This window comes from Penaeus vannamei, chromosome 21 (genome assembly GCF_042767895.1).
Source record: "Penaeus vannamei isolate JL-2024 chromosome 21, ASM4276789v1, whole genome shotgun sequence".
Lineage (NCBI taxonomy): Eukaryota > Metazoa > Arthropoda > Malacostraca > Decapoda > Penaeidae > Penaeus > Penaeus vannamei.
In genome coordinates this window covers 18,215,796-18,228,295 of record NC_091569.1, presented here as the reverse complement: position 1 = coordinate 18,228,295, position 12,500 = coordinate 18,215,796, and the positions used below count along the sequence as shown (strand labels likewise).

Sequence of the window (12,500 nt, the reverse complement as noted above, 5' to 3'; positions counted from 1 at the left end):
TCACATTGGAAACCAGGAGCTTGACATGTGCTATAAGTTTAAGTATCTCGAGATAAATGATGCAGACCTGATCGCCAGTCTGAAGAGATTCTGGGAGAGCCTGAAACCGCCGAAAATTCTTGTCGGAAAGGGACATGGTATCAATGTTAAGCTCGCTAGACTGTTTTACTTGTGTTTTATAAGGTCAGTTGTGGAGTATCATGCACTGCACTTATTGCAGTCTAAGGTTTCAGAAATAGTTTGGAGGATTATCCAAGAACAGCAAGGATAATGAACGAGATCAGAACTAAACTTACCATCCATTTTTGAGAGAATAATATATATTTGAACTCTGTTTGGGGTCAAAGCTCTGAGGGAACCCTTGTATCTCACATGTTTCCAAAAACAGCTGCAGCATAAAATCCCGCAAGCGCGAGAGCCCTCTGATGCCCTTAATCTACATGAACATTACAAAGCTTAACGTCCCCACAAGTAAAATACTAACAGATGGATCCATTCCCCCATGGAAAAATTCATCATTAATTGTGCACTTTACATGTCTACCGCCAAAAAGGTGTACCTAATTGCTTGCTGAAGCAATTTGCTTTAGCAACGGTAAAGGAACTACAGAAGCCATGGGCGATGTGTACGAGTGTTACGCTGACGGGTCCGTGCAGGCTGGATACAAAGCTGGTTATGCTTGCACTGTATATAAAAATGGTTTACTGTTAATATGAGAGTACAAAATTAGGCCCGCACCACTCAAGCAGAGTTGGCAGGTATATTCCTTGCAGCAGAATACTCTCAAAGCGCCCTTCTGACACTAAGATCCCCCGAGGCAGATGGCGATGAGGAAATTGTGAACTGCATTAAGCGTAACGTTTAATTTGTAAGGATACCATCTCATGTTGATACACCCTGCACGACCACGTAGACCAGACCTGGGCAAACTACGGCCCGCAGGCCACATCCGGCCCTTTGTGCCTAAATATATAATTTAGCAAATAAATAATTTAGCAAAAATATGATTTAGTAAATATATAAGTTATTGAATATATATATTAATTATATATATAATTTATTAAATATACAATATATTAAATATATAATGCACTAAATACATAATTTTGTGCATTTTACAATGGAAGAAAGTTATCATTGGTGTGGCCCTCTGACACAATTCAGGTTTCTCATGTGGCCTCTTGTAAAAATCAATTGCCCGCCCCTGACGTAGACGAATTGGCGAAAGAGGCTTGTCGGTTTTGTATTACTATATAGGCACTTAAACTGGCAATTGTTTGAAGTTTTCTGCCTAAAAGTTTTAAGAAATTGCAGATAAGAGCGATGTGGATAATGCCAATCATTTTTTATTTTTCTTATTACCTTTTGATAATCATAATGAATATTTATTTATCATTCTTAGATATAGACATGGTGAGGCTTAGGGGATGTTTCTCTTCATAGATAGTAAACTTCTCATGTAAAAAGCTCATCTTCAGCTAATGTAATGCCACCATGTATGAACCTGAAGTGGAACGCACAGTGCAAGAAACATTGTGAACGGTGAATCTTCACCCCCCCCCCCAAAAAAAAAAAAAATGAAGAAGAAAAAACAGTGAATAAAGGTAAATATAAAGATATATAGAAATAAAGATTAAAAATTAAAATAAAGAAAAAGAGTGAATAAATGGTTGAGGAGGGGAAGGCTGGAGGTTCTACTTGACGCGTGCATAAGACGCGACCGGAGCTGAACCGCAAAGCACAGCCACACAGCTATTTGCGATGGATTCCTGTGAATGTATCTACCAGTTCCCCTCTTTATGGTGGGTTTGCTTGTCTCTTCCCTTTCGTACATAATTCCGTGTTTTGTTTTTCGTCTTGTTCGGCTCTAATGTAACTTATTGTTTATCAGAGCATTGGTCAACATTTCCATTATATATATGTATATATGTATATATATATATATATATATATATATATATATATATATATATATATATATATATATATATATATATATATTCATATGTATGTATGTATACATACATATTTACACCTGTATATACGTATATATATATATATATATATATATATATATATATATATATATATATATATATATATATATATATGTGTGTGTGTGTGGGTGTGTATGCGTGTGTGTGTGTATGTGTGTGTGTGTACAAATATACATATATATATATATATATATATATACATATATATATATATATATACATATGTATGTGTGTGTGTGTGTGTGTGTGTGTGTGTGTGTGTGTGTGTATATATATATATATATATATATATATATATATATATATATATATATATATATGTATATATATATATATATATATATATATATATATATATATATATATGTGTATGTAAGTATGTATGTATGTGTGTGTGTTTGTGGCGGCGCTGGGTATGTGTGTCTATATATATATACATACATGATGCTTTCTTTTGAAATCTGAATATGTTTCCAACACATTATGTTTCTCTCTCTCCCTCTCTCTCTCTCTCTCCCTCTCTCTCTCTCTCTCTCTCTCTCGCTTTCTCTCTCTCTCTCCTTCTCTCTTCTCTTGTCTCTCTTCCTTTCCTTCCCTCCCTCTATCACTCTCTCCCTCTCTTTCCCTCTCCCTCTCTTTCTCTCTCCCTTTCTTTCTCTCCCTCTCTCTCCCTCTCTCTCTCTCTCTTCCTCTCCCTCTTCCTCTCCCCACTCCCTTCCTCCCTCCCTCCCTCTCTCTCTCTGCCTCTCTCTCTGTCTCTCTCTCTGTCTCTCTCTCTGTCTCTCTCTCTCTCTCTCTCTCTCTCTCTCTCTCTCCTCCCTCTCTCTCTCTTTCTCTCTCCTCCCTCTCTCTCTCTTTCTCTCTCCTCCCTCTCTCTCTCTTTCTCTCTCCTCCCTCTCTCTCTCTTTCTCTCTCCTCCCTCTCCCTCTCTCTCTCTCTCCTCCCTCTCTCTCTCCCTCTCCCTCTCTCTCTCCTCCCTCTCCCTCTCCATCTCCCTCCCTCTCCCTCTCCCTCCCTTCAAACCCTTCCCCCCCTCTCTCTCTCTCTCTCTGTCCCTCTCTCTCTCTCTCTCTCTCTCTCTCTCTCTCTCTCTCTCTCTCTCTCTCTCTCTCTCTCTCTCTCTCTCCTCCCTCTCTCTCTTTTTTCTCTTTTCCTCCCCCTCTCTTTCCTTTCCTCCTTTCCTCCCTCCCTCGCTCCTTTGCCGTATAAACAAAGATCATGCCTGCATTTTGATCTTGGACTTACCTCCGCTTTCAGGATCTCACCCAGACGCCGTGGAAGAGATGGAATACCTGTGTCCAGACCTGCACCGGGTGAGATATGAATACACAATGCCCTTCGTCGAATCCCTCTTCATGTGTATGACTATCCTTTCTACCATAGGTAAGCTGGCGTTAAAGGCGGGAAGGAAGTTTGTATTTATTTACGTATTCATTTACCAATAAAACGGAATAATAATAGGTAAGTGAATGCAAAAAGAGGAACTAAAGGGTAATTGTGCAATAAAAGCTAGATGGGCACGAGTGGGAAAGCAAGAAAATATTCAAGCTAATGAAAAATGCTTCTTCGAAAGCACGACCTTTGCCATGGTTACACTTTGCATTTTCTTTCCACGCAAAAGGGAGATAACCAATATCTAAATTATACCAAAGGGTGGGTAAGATAAGGGCAGATTTTCAATATATTTTTTTCAGTTTACACCCTGGTAAAGTATGGCTTAGAATCATGATAGTATATGGGGGAATTGGGCAAGGTACACCAATAATGTTTTCTATGTAAATGAAATCATGGGTTGAAAGGGAGGAAATTACTAGATGTTCTTGAAATATAATGAACATTTTATTCGTTATTTTTTATTGATGAAAAATATGCATTCTTTGAAGCGCGAGACTTATTTTAAAATCTTTTTGCTATCGCTCCAAGACTCATTTTGTAAAGGTCAAGCCATTGTAATCAGAAACTTAACATACAAGTATATATCTTTATACATTCTAATTGGCTTTGTGTTCCTTTTCAAGCTTTCGATGGGCTAAGAAAGCTGATGAAGGAAAATTCAGGGCGGGATTGAGGCCCTTGGGGTAGTTCTAACCAAGGTCTATACAGGTACTTTTATAGACCTTGGTTGTAACTAGCCCAAGAATTATTAGCTGGTAAAATTATTGTCACGAAAGAGGCAAATATATAATTAATAGATTGAAAATTCAGCTTGGAATTTCTCTGCAGCCAAACATTGAAAAAATATGTTAGCCGATATGTTTAAAGGAATATATATATATAAAAGTAGACGAAATTATTTGAAAGTGCAGTTAGTAGGAAAAAAAGTAAAGTTGCAAGATTTTCTTCAGCTTGTGTATGATGCCATTACAACGTAGAGTTGTGTTTGAAAACTAAAATCAAACAAAACAATAGAACGTTGCAGCCCATGACTATACCTAGACGTTTTGTTATCATTAGTAAAAGTAGATGGAGTGAAAATCGGCCATATTGGGTTTTGAGTATAATTCTGATTTAGGGCAAGGAAGGCCTTTCTACATTAGTTTTACTGTCATTTCTATTCATTTTAATCATATCGTATCTTAATTAAGATTAAGATTATGAATGTATCATGGGAGAGAGAAAAGAGGGAGTGGGGCAGGCAAAAAAGAATATATATATATATATATATATATATATATATATATATATATATATATACAGAGATATATTTACTTATTAATTGTTATGTATATACATAGAAGAAAATAATGCAAAAAAAAATCTCAATAGTGTCATTCGCTTTGTTTCCTCCCGTTTTTATCCACTTCCTTTATCCTTTGCATTTTTTCTGCGTCACATTCAAAAGCCTTCAGCGCCCTCTCTTTTTGCACCCTTCGTCCCCCTCCTCCCCCTCCCCCCTCGCGCTCCTCCGGTTCCTTTGTTCGGTTCTGGCCCATGGACTTGCAGCCCACGTCTTCCTGTGCCGTGGTTGTCCTCTCCCAAGCCTCGCCAGTCATTTCGTGATGCTCAGGAGCACTTACTCCCTCACCGCCTGGCCACGTGACCGATGATCTTCACTAACTCCACCTACATGTCTCTGCCACACATGTCACCCATCCCCCAGCGGGCTACTTCATCCCCTGGCCTCTCCTGGCGGCCCAAGAGCCCCCTGAGGGTCTGGCCGCCCTTCGTCTCCGCACGTCTCAGGCACTTCCTCCCGGGGAACCTGCTCTTGGCTTTAAGCGGCCGTCCTATGCCACCTTCTTTATTAGAGCTAAATTAACTAGTGAAAGTGTTAATAGTTCACCCTTTAATGACCACCCGTGTAACTTCAAACCACCAGGTTTTCACAACCTCGTTCAATTGTATCATGCTGCGACTGTAGATTTCTGTTACAATAAATCTTCACTAACGCAATTTTGTTTCCTACGTTGTAAGTTGTTCCTCTTACCCGAGTCCTCTTCTGTCCTCCTCCCCTGTCCTCGCATCAACCGTGCATACTCATCTCTCCCTTTCCTCCCCCAGGTTACGGGTTTCAGTATCCAATAACAACTGCGGGCAGAGTCATGTGCATAATCTATGCTGTCACAGGCATTCCACTAACCGGCGTGATGCTGATTTGGACCTCTGACTTCTTCGGCGAACAGTTTTTCAAATTGTTCAAGGCAAAGGTTAGTAGTGTGTGATAGGGGGAGAGTACACATGAATATGGAAATGAACCTGCATGGAAAGGAAGTCTCTCTCTCTCACACACATACACACACACACGCGCGCACGCGCACACACACACACACACACACAGAGAGAGAAAGAGGAGAGAGAGAGAGAGAGAGAGAGAGAGAGAGAGAGGAGAGAGAGAGACTCCCTCCATTTCGTTTTTTTTTTTCTTTTAGGTAGATAGAAAATTCCCTAGGCTGTTCCAAATGGCCTGCTAGTGTGATTCCCGAATATGCAACTGTTAAATGCATATAAATATTGACTAGTTGTGTATTGATCATTGATTTTCATAATACTTTGGACGCATTCAAAGCAAGATTACAACTGATGATAATATTAACACGAAATAGTAACGATAATGCTAATAGCAGTAAGTGGTAATATTAACAAAAATCATAGCAACATCATTGTCATTATTATTATTATTATTATGTCATTATTATCATTATTACAATTATTATGTTATTATCATTATTATTTTTTTTATATAATACCGTGAGTAGCACAGGTTTTGGAACTTGATAAAAAGAAAAAAGTAAAAAATAGGACTACCGCGTTTTAGTCCACCTAGATTATTTTATTGGCTGAACTTTTTGGAATGGGTGTTAAATTATTTCCATAATAGGTTATCTTCATGCAACTTTAGTGATTTTTGGGGTAATAATAATGGTATCTCTGATATTAGTTGTAATGAGGATAACTTCCCTCATCAGCAGCAGTATTATTACATTTGCATTTTTATTTTTTGTTTTTGTTTTTGAAGGAAACACCCCAGCTTTTTTGTTGTTTTTTCCTGACGCTACTATTACTTACAGTCGTCCAAGCATGGAAGCAGTTGATGTAGATGACGTTAGAATCATTCTTATTACTGTCGTAATGTCAGACTGCTATGATTACAGTGGCTGCGAGAACCGTAGTAATAATAGCATTAGTAACATTTTCATGGCAATTATCTGGTAATCAAATCGAAAATCTAATATTTACTGGAAGTACAATTTCTTTATTCAGTATAATTCTATGATTTTTTCATATCTTCTAAATCCATTTCCAAACCGAGAGAAAACATTTTCATTTCGTGACCTCCATTCTCTGCCTCTCAGTATCGCTCTCGGTACCTTCTTTTTTTCCGAGTTGCCACAAAGGCAGGCAGGCCGAGCCACGTGGCCGACCCTCGCCCGGCCACCACGACGCGGCAACGTCCGTGTAACGATTTTTTATGCCAGAAGGTCTCTTTTATTTAGTGTTTTGCCTTAGGTCTTTTCATTTGCCCGTTTTTATATCCTTTCCACGTTATGAATTGGTTTCTATAATGGCATCATCGTCCACATATGAATGATTTAAGTCACGCCACCGCGGCTTTTCCTCATTATGCACGGCACGAGACGTCGTCTGGCGTATTATCTTGTTCCGAAAGCCTCGTTGTGTGTCTGTATGTGTGTGTGCGAGTAAAGGCGATTGGTGGTGTAAATGTATCTGTATTGGTGTATATGTGACGGGAGTGTGTATTTATTTCTATAGCTGCATTTGCCACTCAAATGTCTGATTGTGCGTCACTTTCTCCCTTCCTTCCAGCTGGACGCAAAGAAGCAGCAAACCGACAAGTTCATCGCCCTCTTCACCCTCATTTACGTCGCCATCGGGTTCGTGGTGTTCATCTTAATTCCGGCTGGAATTTTCGCAGCCGTTGATTACTGGTCGTACCTGGATTCCGTCTACTTCGCCGTCATCTCGCAGACTACAGTCGGTTTCGGAGACCTGGTAACTGGTAAGGTAGACGATGTCGCTACCGGTTTATTCATAGATTTAGAAACTGCAGTGCACGGGGATAGCCCTTGGTTGTGCTGTATACAGGACTGTGCCGTCTGGTTATATGGGAAAAGGTGTTAGCGGGTCCTATCTGAGAAAGAGCGGCCGTAGGTACGGGAATAAAACGCAAAATGCTCGTCCTTGTGTACTGCAGCATCGAATCAGGAGCATCGGCAGGTTGCTTGCACGCCAGTTGCTTGCTTTTCACGTCGTTGGTGAGCGACGTGAAGAAAGGACTTGCCTTGCCGGCTGCGGTCGCAATTCACCCAGCTTGCTTTACATACCGATTGTTTTGGTGATTTGTCTATAGCTTCATTGCAACCTTTCATGTGAGTCTTTTTGCAATACATGCTAGCAAGGGACACTGCCTTAAATGTTGAGCCTCAAGCATGAATCGTAGCAGTGGGCCTCGAATCAGTAGTCACTTAGATAAAACGAATTCGGATGTCAACCCGCTGTTCAACGCATGGCTTACAGCTCCAAAATGAGATGGCATTAGGTTTATTAGTAAGGTATTTGAATTCGCAAGAACCCGGCCTTACTAATAATGAAAAGTGTCGGGAAAATAAAGAACGTCTTTTATGTTTGACTAAATTTTGTTTTGCAAAACTGATGGGAATTGTCATCATGGTGATCGTGTCTTGCCGAAGTAATTCCCTATTTTTTTGTCCAGCTCAGGGACACTATCGTTCGCTCGTTTATGATGACAAACGCAAAGTAGATATGGACTGCATAAGGTGATAGTGTGAGGAGTAAGCGCACGTATCTACATATGACTCACATGTAACATGTCTTATTTAGGATATGAGATAGAAGAAGGCTGGGCACGGGTTGTGTACCAAATCTTCGTCATCGTGTGGATCATGACGGGGCTCGGCTACTGGGTCACCGTGGTCACCTTCCTCACGAAGGCGCTCAAGTCCAGACGCCAGAGCTCCTTCCTGCGCAGCGCCGAGGAGATGAAGGCGTCGGTGCTGCAGATGGGGATCAAGGACACCGACCCGAGGTTCCTCAGCTTCGTGCAGCAGGTGAGGCAGTTGGAGAGGAGAGAAAGGGAGAGAGAGATTGGTTGAGAAAATGATCGATGTATGTATATCTGACAATCTACTCTCTCACTTATTCATCCATTCATCCATCCACTCACACACACACAGATATATATATATATATATATATATATATATATATATATATATATATATATATATATATATATATATCTGTGTGTGTGTGTGTGTGTGTCGAATAACCTTACCTGTCCTCAAGCTGAGAAAGGTATATATAAACAATGATGATTCTTCCTATAACCGACTACCCCCTCCCCCCCTAACTGCAGCTGAACAACCTCCTCGGCGTGGAGAAGGGCGCCTCTCACGACGCAACAGCCTTCCTCGGCACCTCTTCGCCTTCTGCAGCGCCGTTGAACTGAGAAGCTCCCTTTAACGAGGCCATTGAGCCACTAAATGTGGGCTCAAATAGGCGGGTCTTCCATGGTGGCACAGGGGGGCACCCGCCCCCTCTGCAATCTGAATGGCCCCTCCGTGTGCCCCCCACCCAAGAGTCATTGACCCTTTATATATTAATATATATTTATATATAATATTTATATATAAATATATAATATTAACATATAATGATATATAATACTCACACAGCAAGATGAAAATATAAACAATGTGTAACTGTACAATATAAATATTGATGTGGGCAGTGTTAATTTTTTGTTTCTTTTGGGCAGCCCCCCCAAATTTATTGTTGTTACCTCCTGTGCCCCCACCAGAAAATTCTCTGGACCCGCCCCTTCTGGAAAGGCAGTGGCCATTAGGTTTTTAGGGTTTATATTTGCAGTTGATTAATTGCTTTGTTGGTGAGGAAAAAAACAAACAAACTACATTTTGTATCTCTATTAATGATAACCGTATTGGCTATTACTTTGCTTATTAAGACAACCTGTCACTTGTGTCTTGACAATCGTCACTGACCCTTCCTATGATACTCCAGCAAAGCAAAGTTCTTGCACAAGGCTCGTCATCTTTCCCAAGAATTAACTGGATGGCACGATACAGTTCAAACCAATCGGGAGTCCAACTTAAATCCTTCTATCATATGGCGTTAAGTTGGTTGCTATTCTTGGTAGAGGAGGCCACTCTTTTACACTTTCTGGCTCGGAATCTGATCGCGTCTGACTGGCACACCTTTCCGCGAAGAAGTGGCTGGAAGTGCAACCTCTATCTGTCGTAGAAATACAAAGGCATTAAGCATCACCCATCATCACAGGAGGGCAAAGTGGATGCCATATGAACGGGCGAAACAAGCAAGCTGGGACGAGACTACAAAAACAGAACATCTCCAGGACTCAAGCGGCAAACAGGACAAGATGCAGTTACGAAAAAAAAAGAAGAAAAAAAAAGAAGCACCATGACTCGTGAAATCATCATGTGACAGAGGATGACACGTGATGGTTAATTCCACTAATTCTTTAAGACAATTTGTTTACTAATTAATAGAAACAATTACTTTACATGATTTCAGTGACTATGTGAGAAATTCTTTTACTGATGGCATATCATATTAAGTACTAAAATTGCCTGTTCTTATTTTGTAGTTAATAACAGTTTGCTTGAAATCAATTTACACTTTATTTGCATGTTTGTTTTAATTGAAAAGCTGTAAACTTTATGTTTAAAACTGCATATTCAGTTTGATGCAGATATTGTAGTGGATCATAAAGAAATCAATTTTTTTTTACTGACATATCAGTTTCTGTAATTGGCTTTGGATATTGGCTAAATAATCACATTTGATTAATGAATACTGTATACAGTTTCTAAATTTAGTCAGATTTTCCTCACTCTTATTTCAACTAAATGATACAAGTTAAATCTGTGAGAGTAATATGACTAATATGTGCTATGAAGATAATGTCAAATGCTGAAAAGATGATCTATAAATACTGCCCAAAAGGTACTACAACATATTTCTCAATTCATACCAAATACTACCAGTCCTTAAAAAAAAATACAAATAATTTAGAATAATAACAATAATCCTTGCATACCTGTAGGTGTTGTGCAGTGGACCAGGCATGTCTTTATGTTTTCAGTGTTTCTTCACCTGTCACTGTTGTTAACTTCAGGTGTACTTTGGAGCCCTGAATCTCTAGTTCATTCATGGTGGACCCTTTAATAAAACATTTAATCTGACTGCTCACTCAATAATGCATAGGCTAGTGTATTTTTACCTGTATTACTTCCATTATGTATCCATACTGGTCGTATCATGAAATGCATGTTACTCTGACTTTCTTATGCATTATTTTTATTCCCCATTAATTTAGCAGGAGATAACATTGCCCTTGATTATATTGGTATAGTTTGGCAATGTTACAGTTTTTTTCCACCTTCCTGTTCCCATTTTTAGTAGGGCTTATTTTCTTTTATTCTTTCAAGTATACCCTCATGAAGAGATGACGTCTCTCTTTTTTCAGTGTTTGATAACGTGACCATGTTTTAAACAACCTCTGCAAAGACACGTTTTTTAAACATAAAGGAATTTTGCCTTATTATCAAGCTTATTAATCTCTTTCCATTCATCAAGTTTACTATTAGCTTTGCAAAGGTAACAATGTGGTTTCTCTGATTGTTTTTTATTATCCTTATCTACTTTTGTGGCTTTAACATCACGTAAATGAGTTACAAACCATCTATAAACTGTAGAATTCTGTCTATTAGCCACGTCTGTAGGCGCCATAAAAGTTTATCCTGTTTTAGTTTAATCCAGGTGCTCAATGTCCATGATCTACTTTTAATACAAATCTGAACAAGCATTAATTTTTCACCGTGATTCATTCCTGTTGCGCATGCCCACTTCGGTTTTCGTACTTTGAAAAATTAAATGAAATATGGACGACATCGATATAGTTTGTTGGCGCAAAGTTTGCCGATTTTAAGTCTTTTTTTCAGCGCTTTGAAAAAGTAGGAAGAGAAGAATTATGTTTGCCTTTACACAAGTTCTCGATCAGTCGAAGCTAGTTCAAAACAAGCCCCGTAAAGGTCATTCGAGCCGAGAGGCATTTCACTTCGGGAATCCAATCCACCCTATCTGAAAATCCAAAGAAACCCGGGAATCCTTGAAAATTCTTAGGAAATCCGGAAATTTCCAGGGAATCTCATGAACCCTAAAATCTCGCAAATATTCTAATTGCAGCAATCTTTTACAAATTCTTGATATTAGTACTTAAGAGGTCTTTAAAAATCGGCAAAAAAGTGTTGTAAACTTCAACACCTGAGTAGTTGAAGGGCAGAGTGCTCTGTGAAGGCCGCTGCGCAGGAGCTTTCCCGAAGAAGTGTCTGTGTACCCCCATCAGCAAACTTCAGGTCTTAAACTACAAAACCGTGACTAATTTTATATATATATATATATATATATATATATATATATATATATAAAACGGGCTGTCTTAAAATACTGTCATTTCAAATTAATATTAATGTCTAAAATGCCTTATTTATCTTTCAAACTTTTTTAAAAATCGGACAAGCGGATTTCATATTTATGTTTTTTACAAAATCCCTTTTTGGGAAAGCAGTCTTCTAGCAAAATTTCGTAAGTCAAGCAATAAGACAATCCCGGTCTTGGTAAAGGCTTATATCGTTAAACTAGCACCTCAGGATGTTATGAATGTAGCTGCAATGTCGATTGAGTTTACTTTATTCCCCTATCGTCTATTCTCGCAATTTTCAGAAACATTGCTCTTTTAAAATGCTAAAATTGTGCTATTTCTGAGAGAGGTTTATGGATTAATACTAAATCCATATATGTTGACGAAAATGAAATATCGAGAATTTTTTTTCCGAAGGCTTACAGTAACATTAAGCATTTCAAGTGAAACCTGTAAGGTAACAACTAATAACAGTTTAGTTTTAGAAACATTTACGATAATTCGATGTTTTTTAAACGTCTTTTAAAACTGGAAATCCATAAGAACTCTGAAAATCCCTGACA

The 12,500-nt window shown here is 38.9% G+C and overlaps 2 protein-coding genes across 2 annotated transcripts in view; one reads left to right on the top strand and one right to left on the bottom strand.

Annotated features, from left to right (window-relative positions):
• LOC113829571 (open rectifier potassium channel protein 1) overlaps positions 1-10,308 on the top strand; it is an 18,073-nt gene extending 7,765 nt beyond the window's left edge. Inside the window, exons 3-7 of the mRNA XM_027382764.2 lie at positions 3,255-3,380; positions 5,499-5,644; positions 7,263-7,455; positions 8,298-8,524; positions 8,833-10,308. Of these exons, the coding sequence (XP_027238565.2) occupies positions 3,255-3,380; positions 5,499-5,644; positions 7,263-7,455; positions 8,298-8,524; positions 8,833-8,925 (785 nt within the window). The 3' untranslated portion in view covers positions 8,926-10,308. The remainder of the gene's footprint in view (positions 1-3,254; positions 3,381-5,498; positions 5,645-7,262; positions 7,456-8,297; positions 8,525-8,832) is intronic.
• The window catches only part of LOC113823114 (multiple epidermal growth factor-like domains protein 6), a 364,493-nt gene continuing 360,369 nt past the window's right edge, over positions 8,377-12,500 (bottom strand). The window contains exon 37 of the transcript XR_011399393.1: positions 8,377-8,511. The gene's annotated coding sequence lies outside the window, so the exon portion shown is untranslated. The remainder of the gene's footprint in view (positions 8,512-12,500) is intronic.